The sequence below is a fragment of the Populus euphratica genome, unplaced genomic scaffold (genome assembly GCF_000495115.2).
Source record: "Populus euphratica unplaced genomic scaffold, PopEup_1.0 scaffold1.1, whole genome shotgun sequence".
Classification (NCBI taxonomy): Eukaryota; Viridiplantae; Streptophyta; class Magnoliopsida; order Malpighiales; family Salicaceae; genus Populus; species Populus euphratica.
The window spans coordinates 212,212-229,057 of NW_011499845.1; the positions used below are offsets into that span (position 1 = coordinate 212,212).

At 35.2% G+C, this 16,846-nt stretch overlaps 2 protein-coding genes across 2 annotated transcripts; one reads left to right on the top strand and one right to left on the bottom strand.

Moving 5' to 3' along the window:
• Positions 1–1,951: 1,951 nt before the first annotated feature.
• LOC105113075 (two-component response regulator-like PRR37) lies at positions 1,952–10,582 on the top strand. Its single transcript, XM_011009466.1, has 9 exons — positions 1,952–2,160; positions 3,282–3,787; positions 5,982–6,143; positions 6,260–6,393; positions 6,717–6,892; positions 8,172–8,359; positions 8,464–8,908; positions 8,996–9,743; positions 10,115–10,582. The coding sequence occupies exons 2-9, from the start codon at positions 3,421–3,423 to the stop codon at positions 10,220–10,222; spliced, it is 2,328 nt and encodes a 775-aa protein (XP_011007768.1). The 5' UTR covers positions 1,952–2,160; positions 3,282–3,420; the 3' UTR covers positions 10,223–10,582.
• Positions 10,583–12,298: 1,716 nt separating this feature from the next.
• On the bottom strand, positions 12,299–14,823 carry LOC105113856 (elongator complex protein 6-like). The gene is made up of 5 exons (XM_011010582.1): positions 14,431–14,823; positions 13,908–13,980; positions 13,254–13,459; positions 12,993–13,139; positions 12,299–12,758 (listed from the first exon to the last, which is right to left on the bottom strand). Exons 1-5 carry the CDS (start codon positions 14,665–14,667, stop codon positions 12,636–12,638), a joined length of 786 nt encoding a protein of 261 aa, XP_011008884.1. The 5' UTR covers positions 14,668–14,823; the 3' UTR covers positions 12,299–12,635.
• Positions 14,824–16,846: the final 2,023 nt, after the last annotated feature.

Here is a 16,846-nt window from a genome sequence, read left to right on the forward strand (position 1 = left end):
GTTGATAATTAACCTTTAAATAATAAAATTACTCGTTTACTCGGTGATTTTTTTCCCTTTTTTCTAAAAAAAATCAAACATGATATTATTCTTGGATTATGTTTAGTTGATATTTTTGAACTTCTGAGACGAGATGAATTTAATTGGAAAGAAAAATATAAAAATATAATTATATTTAATATAATTTTAAAATAAATTTTTATCATTTTAAAACATGAATGATAAAATAATGTATTATCTTTATCCTAATTATTTTTGCCTTTTTTTTTCCATTGACCAAACAATACTTCAATTTCAAAATTAAAAAAAAAATGAATCTAGCCACTATGACCTTTTATATTTATAAAACAGGCTATTATATAGTTTACTATAGATGAATAATATTATTATAACTTGATTCGGTCATGGTCTGGGTTGAGCTGAATCCAACACAAATCAGTTAATTTTGTCTAGCTCGTGCCCAACCTGAACATTCAGGCCTCTAATTAAAAAAAATGTAAAAAAAAAATCATTTCCTAACCTCTTAGATAAATAAAAAATAAAAAAAGATAGCTAAAGTAAAATATTTGAATTTGCATAAATATTTTTCTTTTTACATTTACTTTCCATTGATTTTTTTAATTTAAATTCAATTAACACCCTCTCTCTTATTATTTTAATTGTTTAGTACATTTGATTTAAATAGCAATTAGTATTTTGAATTACTTCTATGGTTTTACAATACTTCAATTGTATTAATATAATTTATCTTGATTTTTTTCTTTAAAATTTTAGATAAATAAATTATATTTACATGATACATCAACAAAAATTATCTATACGTAGCAACCAAAATTAATCTATAAAATAAATAAAAAGACATATAAATTGAATATTTTTATTTACATTTATTTTTTCCTACGTGCATGAAAGATAACTACTTGATTTAGTTTTTAATTAAAATTAATAACTTATTTATTTCTCTATAAATTCATATATTTTTCATTATATTTACTTAAATTTTTTTAATTAACATTAATTTTTTTTTTATTCTATTAAAAAAACATTATCTTTTTTTTTTTATTTTTATTCTATTAAAAAAACATTATCTTTCCATTTACTGAATAAAAGAATCATGACAGTAAAAAACGTATTTATAACATCGGAACCTTCTCCTCTTTCCCTGCATTAAAAAGTAATTCAGAATCCCTTCACCGCGGAGGTCGGGTGCGCCAGCCGGTGGCTACAATATCGTTTTCTTCGGTTCGGTGATATTTCATGGACCACACCACAACACCGGCCCCGTTCCATGTTTCCTAAACATTCTTTTTGGACCGAACCCGATAACCCGGCCCTTTAATGGACGACGTCATCAAAGATATTTTCTTGCTCGCGTGTCAGCTCCGTGTCTCCTTCCTCGAAAAAATCAGCAGCCACTAGGATTATTTCCGTCTTTACAGATCACAATCATCCTCCCTAATGCAAGGGCATCTTTAACTCGCTGCAGTCCGCGCCACGTTTCATCATACGATCTACGAGATCCTGATGAGATCATCTCATCATTCACAATTAACGCTCCACGTCAGCAAATAAATTCCTCTTAACGCGGGCATTCTATTTTTGATTTTTACACGGCAAAGGAAATCGATCCATATTCTCGGCCAGTCACTCCAGAGTTTTTTTTCTCTCTCTCTCTCGTAAATATGCAATATTATTTCTTAATATGTGACTAGCGTGTCTGGATAACCATTTTTTTTAGGTGTGGTCGTGTTTTTTTATTTATAGTTAAAAAACACACACGAGGATCACCTTTGGTCCACCGTATCGTGAGATTCGTGACAGTTTATTCGCAGCACAGCTTTTGATCCCTTGCCAGATCATAATAGTTTTCTCCCGTGGTATTTGACATGGCAGGGCTGGGAGCCTTCATTTTGTCCACGTCATCGAGAGGAGAAAACGGGGAATATCGTAATATCTTTTCTGTTTTCTTTTCCTTTCTGCAATATCAGTATTTTATTTAGCTTCTCTCAACCAGTCAAGTTGTTTCTTCTTCTTTGCAGATTTTGTGAACGAAACCCTAGAAGTTAATGTATTTGATTTATCAGTCTCTAATCTTTGTTTCAAGTACATTAATTTTTGAAGGCTGATAACTGGATCGAGGGAGAGGATGAAGTTTAAAAGGTGAAGTCATCATTTTTTTTTTACTGTTTGACACGCTGCATAGCTACTAACTCAGTTTTTTCCTGGAAAATGAAACAAACGGTATTTTTTTCTCGAGAAAATACGATGTTTAATTATTTTTTTTCAGTTTTTGTTCTTTATTATTATTATTATTATTTGCTGAAAATTTTGAAACTGTAATACTCTGTTGACTTTATAATTTATTGTCTGTTTGTTTACTGAGAAAACTGAGGAAAATAAACTTGTTTTGAATTTTTGAGGTTCGTTTCGAAGAAATGAAGGGGTACTTTAAAAAAAAATAAAGTCTTGCATTTTTAGCTGTTTTGAAGCTTTTTTTTTTTAACCTGGTCAGAATTTGAGAGATTTTGATCTCTGTTACTATAATCTGTTTGGTTTTTGAGAAAATTGACATAAACGAACAGAAGAAGCTTGGAAACACAAGAGACTCAAGAATTTTGGACAGAAAGGGAAAATAAAGTTTGGCTTGCAATCTTTTCATATGGTTCCAATTCATAGAAGTAAGGTCTTCTAGGTTCATCAGAGTTCGGTTGATTATTACATGTGTGAATTTGTTTTTTGCTTTTATTCGATTTAGCGGATAAAAATTTCAAGATCTATTTTTATTTTATTGCTGTATGAAGGAAACTGTGTTTGATGTCCATTTTTTGGATTCTTTTTTATTGCTTTTTATAGTCTGAATTCTTATTTCGAGCGAGGGATGGGAGACAAGACATCGATACTGGTTCCACTTTGCAGGCTTGTCTGCTTGCCTTGACATTGAAGAACAAAGTTATGACTTTTCTTTTTTTTGCAAGAATGAGTTTTGAATCTTATCCTTGATCTATTCTGTGTCTGAAGAAAAATAAAATGTTATAATTTTGGCGAGCTAAATACCTAGGAACTGTATATTTCATTTAATGTTTTTATGACCCAAATTATTGAACATTAATGATATAAAAACGTATTGACCTTTTCTTTTTTCTATATTTTCTCGGCTATAGATGTGTAAGATATTGCTACGCTATCAAAATATTTGAGCATTCAAAGGTTATCACAGTGTAGTTCTGGTGTGATGGTTTCTGTGTATGGCATCTGATGTGTGCCTTGCATAACTTGTGCAGGACTTGTTTAGCTATTGTGTTTAATGTGATCACTAGCTTGGAGACAATGAAATGTGCAATCTCTCTTGCAGAATAAAGAATGTTCTCTCACCTACTCGGTCCGATGTGTTCCTTATTTGTGTCGTTTTGAATCTGATTGATGTTGATAGTTCATATGAATAAAAATGCTTCCATTGACCAACGGGTCGCAGAACAAAATCATATTGTAGAAGATGAGCAAAAGGAAATAAGGGATGGGATCATGGGCGAAGGCCAGGAGCTCTCAGAGGAAGATGAGTCCCAAATTAACGAGGATGGAAAAGATATGAATGATAAAGGCATGGAACTGCTTCAGGTCCAGAACGATGCCCAGGCTGTAATTCAGAGTCAACAGCAACAGTCTCAAGGGCCTCTGGTTATTTGGGAGAGGTTCCTGCCTCTTCGGTCTCTTAAGGTTCTGCTTGTGGAAAATGACGATTCAACTCGCCATGTTGTCAGTGCGTTGCTTAGAAATTGTGGCTATGAAGGTAAGTTTTTTTATTCTGCTAACTTATTTTTGCTTTGGAGCTAACCTGACATGTGATCTGTAGTAGACATTTCATATCATGCAAAGAAAATGATGCATGAGCTAAGTATTGTCATGGCCTGCTCTATTATTTTGCTCAGAGAATCAGGACCTAAATTCATATAAAAAGAGATAAATGGGTTATAACTAATCATAGAATGCTTTGGCAACTTCAGTTGAGAATCTCTCTCTTTTAGCTACCCCATTCCGTTGACATGTATTGCAAAAGGAAGTCTGATGAGTAATGTCGTGAGATGCCTAAGAAACTGAAGATACTCTTTCTCTTAAATCAAGACATAAAAATTCAAGTGATGGCAAATGTGAAGAAACTGTTTATCTAGCTCTTACTCTGGATTATTAAATATATGAGCATCATTAATCGATTTCAGATTGTTCATTTATATAATATTTGATTTTCCATTAGGGGTTTTATTAACTAGGACTTTTAATTTTTCCCCATTTAAATGGTTTTATTTAGGATTTCAATTCTTGTGGTTCTGACTTTCTCCCTATTCCATTTCAAATAAAGGCGAGTCTGCCCTCAGAGTTATAGAAAGAAGAGTAAAAGTTCCTGTTCCTGTTCTGTATGGGGTTTGATGCTTGCATAAGAGCATCCATAATTTATTTTTCCTGAAGTTGCATGTTTCGACAATTAACAATTGGACTTGAGATTTACTTACTCCTTATCTTGACTGTTATATTTCTCTTCCCTTGGTTTCTCCTCTACTCTCATCCTGTTCTCTTTCCTTCTCCAATCCCTCCTCCTCCTGCATCTTTGGGGCAGATCAGCAATGCATGAGCTGGCTTGCTATGAAAATTGGACAGATTGTCCTCATTGTTTATGTGAAGCTTGTTGTCAGGTCCACTGGCAGTATTAGAAGCCTCGTGTCCTAGCTTCTCATTCTCCTAAAAAGATCAAACACAAACTCTTTTTGGGAAATAAAGATGCCTTCCTCATCCATCTTGTATGTGTTTGTTTCAGAGCAGTCAAAGAATATGATTATTCCTTTAGGATGATACTCAAGCCTTGCTCTTCTTGAGAAGAACAAGATTTGTGTCTTCTAATAAACACGTCACCTTAAGGATCTTTGAATAAGGAAACTTTTGTGCTCATCAATCATGCTTATCAAGCTTCTGATAAGAGATAAGGGTTCCGAAGAGTTTTGATAGAGGCAGGGCAGGCCTATGTTGAACGATGGGGGCCATGGCAACCTCAAACTTTGCAAATTTTACATTTTGATCACAAAACTTCTAAACTTTTTAATCATATCCTTTAATTTAAAGTTTATTTTATGGAATGTTTGGCACCCCCAAAGATCATGCATTATCCAATCAGCACCCCTAATCCTAGATTCCGGTGGCCTTTGCCTCATGATCATTTTATCATTTGGCTTACCTAAGCTTGTTTGAGGAGGAGGACATGCCACCTCTTAACCACAAGGCTCATTGGCTTCTTCTAAAGATATAAAAATTGAGAAGTTGGGTTAATTTTTCTCACACTTTTCATCTGTTCCTTGGGTTCCATCAAAAAGTTGCTTATACCATTACCAAAAACTTAAATTTCACCTCAGAATTTGGGATGGAAATAGTAGGATTATTTATAAACTCGATTTGGGTTCAAGAGTCCAAGGTGAGTTGGGTTTTTTATTCTTTGTAATATTTTTTATATATTTAAGTACATTATCACACTTGATAAGATATATGTATGTAATGGTTTCGGTTTTTTATATATTTCAGTACAGTAAAGCTTTATATACAATTATGATAAAATATATTTTTTATATATATTTAAGTGCTCAGTTTGGCTTCAAGAGTCAGAGCTGAGTTGGGTTTTTTATTCTTTGTAATCTTTTTTATATATTTAAGTACAGTAAAGTTATCACATTTGATAAAATATAATTATGTAATGGCTGACATCTTTTTTTCTGCTTGTTTCTTCATTTACTTAATGTAACTTTTTAAATAAGTCTCTTGGATGTAATATTTAAACAATGATTGGTAATGGATAAAAGTTTTACTTTCTTAAGTAACAGATAATGTAAATTACTCTTTTAAGTATCCCAGCAAATGCATGGAACTTTCTCCTATTTTTTTCTGTTCCTCCTGTTTATAAGCTAACAATTACACCTCCCCCCCCACTGTATTTTTTGTTTTAGTTACTGCTGTATCAAATGGTCTTCAAGCTTGGAAGGTGTTACAAGATCTGACAAATCACATTGATCTTGTTTTAACTGAGGTGGCCATGCCTTGTTTATCAGGCATTGGCCTTTTAAGCAAGATTATGAGCCACAAAACTTGCCGGAATATTCCTGTTATTAGTGAGTATACTTTACTGTTTTGTTCTTCTTTTTGTTTGGAGTGGACACTCTTTTATGACTTTCATCTTAAGAAATTGATACTTTTAACTGCCACACCTGTTGACTCTTTTGTGCAGTGATGTCGTCTCATGATTCCATGAATGTAGTCTTTAAGTGTTTGTCAAAGGGAGCAGTTGACTTTTTAGTGAAGCCTATTCGAAAAAATGAGCTTAAAATCCTCTGGCAACATGTTTGGAGGAAGTGCCATAGCGTGAGTTGCTATACTTTTGTCAATTTGTGCATCGAACAAATAATATGGGTCAATATTTGGACTCTTAACATCAAGTCTCCCCTATATATATGCATTTTACATGTCAATTCTTGAGAAATTCCAACGTAAAAGGAAGCCGTCAATTTTGCTTAGAGCACCATTATGGATACAAATTTGAACCATTTACGTTGTGGGAGTTTTGTTTGGATTTTTGTTGGTTTTTTTTTTTATTCACAATATTTACCACTTCAGCAATATAGGATCACAAAAAAATGCAAAGCTCTGGAATTCTGTTTTGCATTTACTATTCATCATTTCATCAGGCTAGTGGTAGTGGGAGTGAAAGTGCTGTGCGGACTCAAAAATCCACAAAGTCAAATGGTTCTGATGAGTCACATAACGATACTGACAGCAATGATGATGATGGCAATGGGAGCGTTGGTTTGAATGCAAGGGATGGAAGTGACAATGGAAGTGGGACCCAGGGAATTTTTTTTTTGTTTTTTTTATAGACAAGCTTATACTTTGATATTTATGTAGGGAATAATGAAAAGAATATAGATAGTAATAGAGTAGTGGGTAATGGTATTCCTTGTACTTTGAGGGCTGCAATTTTTTTGTGCCATTGAAATCTGGGACTTAATAATTAGAAACTGTTATAGATACGGCTCTGCAATGCACCTGTCAGTGATTAATTATTGGAATGTTGTACCTAGCCATATTCAGTGCTGTTATCTGTGGTCAAGCTGGAGATAGAATATTCAAGTGAAAAATTTGCCTCCTGTCTTTTACTAGGAGATTTTGCATTTTCAGGATTTCCCAAATCAAGCTTCAGTGACCCTAGAATTGATGTGCAATGTATACATGTACAAGCTGGGCGAATGATCTTTTTCTACGTGTGTTGTTTTCATGTCAGTATTTTAGTGTTGCGCAGCGAGATTCCTTTTTTATTATTGAGACTTGAATGGTAGCTCAGTTGACTTATATTTGTTGTATCACTAAAACAACACGATGTTGGTTCCTTTTAGTCTACAATTAGACATGTGGTTGTCCATGCACACACATTTGCTTGAATCAATGTATTCCACACACAAATGAGATGCATAGATAATGGCATAGATGGTAGAAAATTCATTGCTTCTCTGAAAAAAAACACCAGCAGCTTTTTGTCATTAAGTTAACTGCATGTCTTTCTACTGATTGGAAACTTTATTGTGCAAATATGCTAACTCTTGAGTAGATGTAGATAGATAACTATGCTAAAAAGGATGTATCTCTAATAAAGCATAATACATCACAGGCTAAAAGTAGAGAACAAATGTTGCAGACATTATTTGGTCATATGCCATATCAAAGTGATGATGGTAACTTAGCGAGTGATATGTATTTTGTTCAGAAAGGGATAACCCGTAAACCAATGTGCAAGGATTAAGTTGGTGAGAAAACATAGGATGGTGTGATATGATTGGATGAACCCTAGAATAATGTTTTAAACAACAACCATAGATAAAGCAGAACAGCTAAAGCTTCCATATAGCGAGCACAACTTCTGATAAGACTGCATGATTCTGTATCTTTCCTGTGTTTGACAGTGGGTTTGTTAATGTGCATGTGCGTGCACAAGTACATGTTTTATGTGTCTATAGACAATGCATGCAAAGATACTTTTGGCAAAGAAAGGTACCTTAACACATTGCGTGGCGGATTTCTAACATGCATCTTATAACGATGTGGTATTCAAATATCTGTGTGAACGCTTGTGTTCTGTCTTTGCAGAGTTCCTGGACAAAGAGGGCTGTTGAAGTTGACAGTCCCAAACCAATGTCACCGTGGGATGAGGACCATTTATCTGATCCTCCTGATAGCACATGTGCCCAGGTTATTCACTCAAGGCGCGAGGCATGTGACAACAGCTGGGTGCCCCTGGCCACAACGAAGAAGTGTGGAGAGCAGGATGATGAACTTGGTAGGCATGGCTCTGTATGCAGTATTTTTTTTTTTTTTTTGGATTTTCACTCTCTGATGTCCCCTTATCTCCCACCTTTTCTTGAATTTTGGTTGAATTTGTAGATAATGTTGTTATGGGCAAGGACTTGGAGATAGGAGTACCGAGAATTCCAATTTTGCAGCTTAAAGATCCGATCGAAAAGGTACCAACCAACATAGCAGAGAATGATGGAGAGAAATTTCCTGAAATAAAATCAAAGCATGATGATGGGAATTTACAGAAAAGACAACAGGAGCGCAACAGTGAGAAATGCAATACAGAATTAAGAAACCAAGGCAATGATCTTAAGGGTGGCATCACAAACAGTGCTAATCCTCGGATGGATAGTTTAGTCTTAGACGTCCCAAACGGTCTCTCCTCTAACCGAAAAAATGAGGTCACCTATGAGACCAAGGAGGTGCCTTCTTTTGAGCTGAGTTTGAAAAGGCTGAGAGATATTGGAGATGCCAGGGCCAGTTCCCATGACCGAAATGTGTTGAGGCATTCAGACCTTTCAGCATTCTCAAGGTAGGAGAAGTTCAGTTTCTGACTATATCCATCCTTTTGTTCTCCAATGAAGATACATTTGAAAGTTGAATCTTCATTGCCATGCAGGTATAATTCTGCTTCAACTGCTGATCAGGCTCCAACAGGGAATGTAGGCAGCTGTTCTCCGCTTGACAATAGTTCAGAGGCAGCAAAAACAGAATCAATGCAAAATCTTCAATCTAACTCAAATAGCTCACCTCCCAATCAGCGTTCCAATGGAAGTAGTAACAACAATGATATGGGCTCTACAAACAATATTACCTTCGCCAAACCTTCTGTAATCAGTGACAAGCCAACTCTCAAATCTACAGTTAAATGCCACTATCCTTCAGCCTTCCAGCCAGTGCAGAATGAACATAAAGCTCTTCCTCAGCCTGTAATACAGGGTAAGGGTGATGCTCCTATTGCTAACACGACTCTGGTTAAATCAAGAGGTGTGAACCAGCAAGGTCAAGTGCAGCACCATAATCATTGTGTGCATAACATGCCCCGGCAGCAGCAGCAGCTCACCAACCATGATGACCTGTCTTTGAATATGACAGCTGCAGCTCCCCAGTGTGGGTCATCTAACATGTTGAGCACACCCATGGAAGGAAATGCTGGTGATTACAGTTTGAATGGAAGTGACCATGGGAGCAATGGCCAGAATGGAAGCAGCATCGCTTTGAGTGGGGCTGTTGAGGAAGGTGGAACTCCTGGACCTGGTGACGAAAGTGGGAGCAGGAGTGGAGTTGGTCGAAATCGCTTTGCACTGAGACAGGCTGCATTGAGCAAATTCCGCCAGAAGAGGAAAGAGAGATGCTTTGAGAAGAAGGTAACTGAAATTGCTGCGTCATTAGATACTAGCTTAGAATTCAATTATTTTCCTTAAATGTACCTTTCGTGAAACAGTCCTAGCATATAGATAATCTTCAGTAAAAGACGGTACTTGAGTTTTGTGACATACGAAAAGTTCTCTCAGTTATGCACTTACACGTGCATGGATAAACACCCAACTCTTAGATCAATCACCATGGACATATCAAGCACCATGAATTTTCTTTAGCAGTATTCACCGGTGAAAACATTAGTTGTCCCAACAGTCATCTAAGTGAATTTGTGAAATTCAGAATAAAGGATCTATCATGATGGTTGATTCTAAACTGTATTTAAAGTTTCTCTCATACATTCCATAATCTTTTCTAGGTCCGATACCAGAGTAGGAAGAAGCTGGCAGAACAAAGACCCCGGATTCGAGGACAATTTGTGCGACAAGTGGGACCTGAACATAAAGATGAGGATGCACGTAGCTAATCTGACCATTCCCAGCTTTTGTCTTTGGAATTGAGATCGGTTGGATTATGCTTGGCAGGAAAAAAAATTTGCAGAACCGCTGCTATCAAGGACAAATTAATTGCGTGTAAGCGTTTGTTCAGAAAGACATCTTCTACTGTTCAATGATTGTGGACTCATATAGGTGTTACTGTTATGGACTATTACTACTATTATGCAGAAGGTAACCCTTCACAAGGTAGCCTTCTCCAGTATATGGGCTCATCGATTAGTTGTGTTATGTTTTACCAAGGACTGCCACCCCGGTCCCATGGGTACTGCTTGTAACTTGAAAGGTTCCCGTTTGTTTTGTTCTCCTTGCAACGGATTCTGTTCTGATCATGATGTTTCTGTTCTCAATTCGTTTCTTCTGTCAACTGGTTTTGAATGTAGCTGAGAATCCTCACGCACAGGTAGTGAGGAGGGCAGCTATGGTCCGGTCATAGTCTTTGAAACATTATTAGCATCTGGATATCCTCATTGCAAACACAACGCATTTCTTGATGTGGGAAATATTGCTAAAAAATTATTGGCAAGCAACTATCAAGTTTTTATCAATTTCTTTTGGTCCAAAGTTTTGCTTGCTGGTTAGGTGATCTTCATATTTTTCTAATTCTAGCTGTGAAGAAGTAGCTAATTTTCTTTTCTTGCAACGGTGCTTCCAGCGTGCCATTCTCCGAAATCTCACTATTGTCGCTAAACTTTGGTACCCAGTGTTATCCAGGTGAAGAGGCAGACAGAAACCAAGAAGAAACTGCTTGCTTTCTTGGGAACAATAATCGTGTCTTTGTTGTCGTTACTGTGTATGTTATCCTGAACATGAGGTGGCTATTCGTTCCTTTTGTTGCTTTACTGCTTGGACTCCAACTGCGAGTTCAATCGAGGAACCCAACGAGATTACTCGGGCCTCGTGGTCGGTGGACCATGAATGCTTAACAGGCCCGCAACCCAATTATCTGGTGACTTCTGAAACTGAACCATCGTCTACCTGGCAAGGTGGAGGATAGGCCCGTTTGCAATTGATGAATTTCTTATGATGTCGCAAAATCTCTCCGTAGAATAACAGTTGCCTTTTAGGGCTACAGAGTATAAAAAATCATGAATTCATTAAGCATGCAAGGCATAGTTGCCAAGCCTAGACAATCTCCAGGTTAATAGTTGAACCTCCGAATGAAAAAAGAAAACTGAAATTCAAAAGAAGTAAGAAGTTCGGCCTCTCTTTATGTGAATATCCTTTCTCTGCCATCTACCATCGTTGAGCTATATCGTTATTGCTGGAGACCTATGCATGGCATCATAACAGCAATAGCTTTCAGCGTGAGTTGCAAGCCCGAGCGTTACATCTGCAGGAATCTCTTAAGGCCCTTGCACTCTCTGCTGCAACTAATTTGTGTACCCGTTCTCCCCGCTGCTTGTTCTGGTGAGCCCATGCTACTTAACTTTCTGACTGGGATTTTATACACATTTGTTTTATTACTATTTTTTGCAGCAAGCATGCATCAAGGAGCAGGGAGCAGTATTAAAGCTAGGAAATGTACTCATAATTATTTTTAAAATATTTTTTTATTTTTAATTATTATATTTACCTACATGTTCTAAAATTAATAATTATATAAATTTTTGATGATTATTATATTCACGTAACTCAATTGTAAAATTAATTGTAAAATTATAGGTAAAATAAATTCTTATTCACGTAACTCAATTGTAAAATTATAGGTAAAATAAATTCTTTAATTCTTTAATCCCAAACTCTTACAGCTAAAACACTAGTAGACAGTTAAAACTAGGAATCTTGAACGCACTAAAACACTACTAAAAACTAAGAATCTTAAACGCGCTGAACAGCTTTCCAAAATTGCATTCACTAATACAGGTCCTTAGATATTACAAGAAGCCCAGCAACATTAACTTAAGAACCTACGCAGCATTCAAAAAATTTAATTTTTTTTTGTTTTAAATTTTTTTAGTGTTTTTGGATTATTTAAAAAATAAAAAATATATTGTTTTAATATATTTATAAAAAAAAAACACTTCCAGAAAAAATTGCTATCACAGTACAAAACATTCATTACCATGGCTACGAGAAAATGAGTTGTACTTCATTAGTATTACAAATTCTATTTGTTAAGTTGGTTTCGAAATGCTGATCAAACAAAACGAAAGAAGTTGGTTGAAAAATAACACTACAGATAAATCTGACAATTCCAATCAGAAAAAGGGAAAATTTTTGCCCTTTCTTGGAAGATCGCATTTTTCTTGTGATTGTCATCAGTGGGCACATGCCTCCCCCGATGAAAAAAAATGCAGCCTCCTTTCACGGTCCTGATAACCAGAAAGCTTTGCTCCCTTCCCAATAGGGAGGTGTCCGTCAAAACACAAATAGTTTAGCTCCTCAAGTTCGAGTGCCAGGATAGAAGTATTCAACGCTATTTTCCTTGACCTTGAAGTGGAAATTGCTTATCTTGTTCTTTGAGCTCCCCTTCACATTGCAAAAATCCCTGTTCAAAACTGTCAACTGCAGCAAATAAAATTATGAGAAAATTTGACGAAATGAGAACATCTAGTTACAATATCAAATCAAAGTTATTAGCTTGCATTCTCAAAACCTTTATGTCAATGCAAAAGGGAACTTAACAGTTTGAGATGATGCTTTCCATATCTAACATGTCCTCTTCCTGAATGCATAAAGTCAAAGACACAGCAAAACTTAAACAGCATATGCTCATACAAATATAGTGATATGTATTACCTGACCATGTACATCAGCTGCCAGCCCAGTGGCTAAAGGTTCTGCCTTTATCAAAACATCCACAAGGTATTTAGTCTGTAACATAAATGTAGGCCTCTCCATGCTTGTATATATATCCTCATGATTAAGTATTATTAAGGAGCAACCCTATAACAAGAACAAAATAAGATGCCACATAATTCAGCCAAAAAGCAAGTAATTCCACACAGAAATATTATACCAGGTAGATTAAAGGAGTAAACAATCACAAAACTGTCTTACAAGTTCTGACGTTAAGGTGTGACAATAATGCATGAAGTCTAAGACATGATCTGAAGAGCCATGGGCAGCCACCTCCATAAGAGACATGTCATCTATCATTATGGTAGCATGGTTCTTGTTGTTTTCAGGCAAGGCACATATTGTATTCTGTATTTTCCAGTATAATGCAGTAAATCCACCTTTGCCAGTTTTCCCTTCCTTCTCATCTAGTCAAGCTCAGAAGGATCAGAAAACAGCATACTGGCATGAAATCATTTTCACCAAAATCATGTTAAATTTAATAACTTGTATCTTATCATATGGTTCACAACAACTTCTCTGAGATAATTAATAACACTATAAGCAAAATGAAAGAAATGAGTCAAAGCAACCAAAAATTTGAACTTCTTCATCAAATTAACAGTAGCTTTTAGGAAAGCATCACAACATGGCAAATGTCGCTCTAGTAAACAGGGTGCATGGAATCACTGACTAACTGTAACTATTGCCCTAACAAAAAAACCCACAATTGCTTCCTTTAAGGCAAAGATAATAACTTCGTGTAAGATATAAAACATGAAAGAAAATCCACAGGAAATTTAAAACAAGAATTAAACTAAGGTAGCATCGCAAGCAAGCAGTTCTATCAATAATCAATTTACCTGATTTTCTCACCTGGACACGGTAGCTTAAGCATATCAAAGAAAAAAAATCTGCCATTTTCCCTTTGTGCTACCAAATTGCAACCCTGTCACAGCACCACACCTTCATGTCATACCGTTAAAAAAAAAAAAAAAACTCAAGTACTTCCCTTCTACCATATTTCTTCCATTGCGATTTTAGTATTTCGAATTTTACATGGTATGACCCACAGATATTAAAATCACGATGGTGAGAACACCAAAGTTTTTCTCATATCACGGCCAATGTCAGCATTCACTACTTAGTTTCACTAGATTAGATTAGACATGCAAATTGATAGATTACAACGTAACTACCCTCATTTTACAATTAATAAACGTTTCCCCTGATTAAGACTGCACTGCCCATTTACAACAGTCAGGGAACAGGACCAGCACACGACATTGTTTGCACCTAGCAGTCCTCTTAAGTCAAAATTAACTGCAATGATTAACTTGAATAACACTAATTACTGTGATTAAAAATTCATTATCTTACTCCAAAAAGGAGGGAGTACCAGTTTGCGTAGAAGGCGATCGTAGTGGGATAAGGGGTGAGAGAAAGCGAGGAAGATGACTGTATTGTTTGGAGATTGGGAAGAGAGCGTGCGCTTTAGGAGTTGATGAAGCACGAGGCAGCCGCTGGTCTCCACGCAGTCCTCGATTAAAACCACTTTTCCGCGAAGAGGCCATGGATCAGTCTGGTAGTCGAGGCCCAGGGCTTCGTCTAGGAGATTTAGAGCTCGATTCTCCATCGGTGATTAGGGTTTAGGGTTTTTGTCTTTGGAGCAGAAAATGGAGGTTAAGAAGGAGGGTTCCTGTTTTTTTTTTAATTTATGAGGAATTTTTGTTTTCTTGATTTCAGATTGATGACAGTTAGCTTGGGAAATTAAAACTTCGGTGCCTGAATTATAGTGAGTTTTACAATCAAGTGTATCGATGTTTTCTATTCTACGTTGATGGATATAGTCGAGTCATTTTGTGCCCGAAGCCCTGGACTCAAATTATTTTGTTTTTCATTAGCTTTGGGCTAGGCTACTTTCTAGGCTCTCGTGCCTTTGCAGTAGCCCCGGTGTTCAGCTTGTGGGTTTCAGCTAATCATAGCGGAAAAAATAAAACCATATTCATAGACCCTATAAATAGATAAAGACATGACTGGGTTGCTTAACCAGCAATGGCTTGGTTACCGGAAGTCTTTTAACATGGAAATGATTTTTTAAAAAATATTTTTTATTTAAAAATATATTTAAATTATTATTTTAATATTTAAAAATTATTTTTAAAATTATTACACTTAATAGTTCAATAAACAAAAAAAAATGGAAAATTCTGATAAACATTAGGTTGAAATTCGTCAAACACCCCCTAAAGTGCATATATTATAGTTGTTAAAAAAATGACTTGTATTATTTAACCTAGTATAATTTGTTAAGGCCAAACGATATGGATATTGTAAATAATAATATATTAAAAAATAAAAAATATTAATAGTACAAGCCAAATATCATGTCATAATTTTTTAAATCTGATCAACCCAATTTAACTCATACACTTTATCTTTATTTTATCTTTATATTTAATAGTTTATGAATTGAAAATTTATTTTTATTTTATTTATAAATATTTCACTCCAATTTATTTTTTTATCAAATGGCTTCCTATTATATTTCTTTGCTGTAACAAAAAAACAAGTGTCTATTTACTTGACTGGAGGGATGTAACTAGGATTGGAACTGATCGATCTTCTACCTTGATAGTAGGGCGACGGGACGGGTGTTGGATTTTACTTGTCTGTGAATCATTGTTTTTATTTCCATTTTTCATGTTGATGGCTTGTGACGAATATGATTTCAAGCAATGGACTTGGCTTTCAATTTTGGATGCAAATAAGCCATTGCATTTCAGTCCACAATTTTATTAAGCTTAGATCTTGCATCCATGGCTGATCATTCATGTGATTTCTATTCTTGTTGTACACCAAACCCATTAAAGTCGTTACCGTTCATGAATTAACATGCAGTATTGTGCAGGTTATGGACTTAAAGCTTGTTTAAAAATATAGTTGTGTTGATGTTTTAAATAAATTTTTATATTAAAATATATGTTAATAATTTTTTTATTTAAAAAAAAATATTTTTGATATTAACATATTATAATAATTTAAAAATATTAAAAACATATTAATTTAAAGTAAATAAAAAAAAATTAAATTTTAAATCTTTTTAAAAATATTTTTAAAACACTAAAATAAACAGAATCTTAGTTGAAGCTAGAAATATAAACATGCAGGTGGAATTAAAAAAACCAATGGGTGTTATAATAAGGTGATATTGTAGATAGCTAGAATTATTAGTCAATAAATAGCGATTCTAACATGAATAAAGACCTAATTTATAACTGTATTCAAAATACAAGGACTGGATAAAACTAATTTATCTCTGGAGAATCTAAAATCCATGTCTTGAGCTTGACCATGGGCATGGCTTGGGTACTGGTACAGAGTTATGGATTTTTGGTCAAATGAAAATAGTCATGGCATTTTAGGCTAGGCATTGGAAATTTAAAGGGTAATGTCGCCACCTAGCTATAAGCAATTGTATAACTCCATAAATGAATCCAAATACTGGTCTTCCTTCATATCCCACCAAATGTTAAACCTCATCCCTTCCATTGGTTTCTCTCACCTATGTTCCCGCACCACTTTGATGCTGCCAATTCCGTCTCACTCGCTCTCTTCTCCTCCCGAACTCACTGTCACTCACTAAATGAACATATGATGCCTATAGTTCATGTTATGTATCTACCTTTGAACATGAACGTATAAAAATTAGTAATACAAGCTCAACTAATTGATATATATGATATTTATATAAAAATTAGCTCAGCCGATGTATTCAACTTGATACAAGCAAGTAATTGAATATATTTAATTCA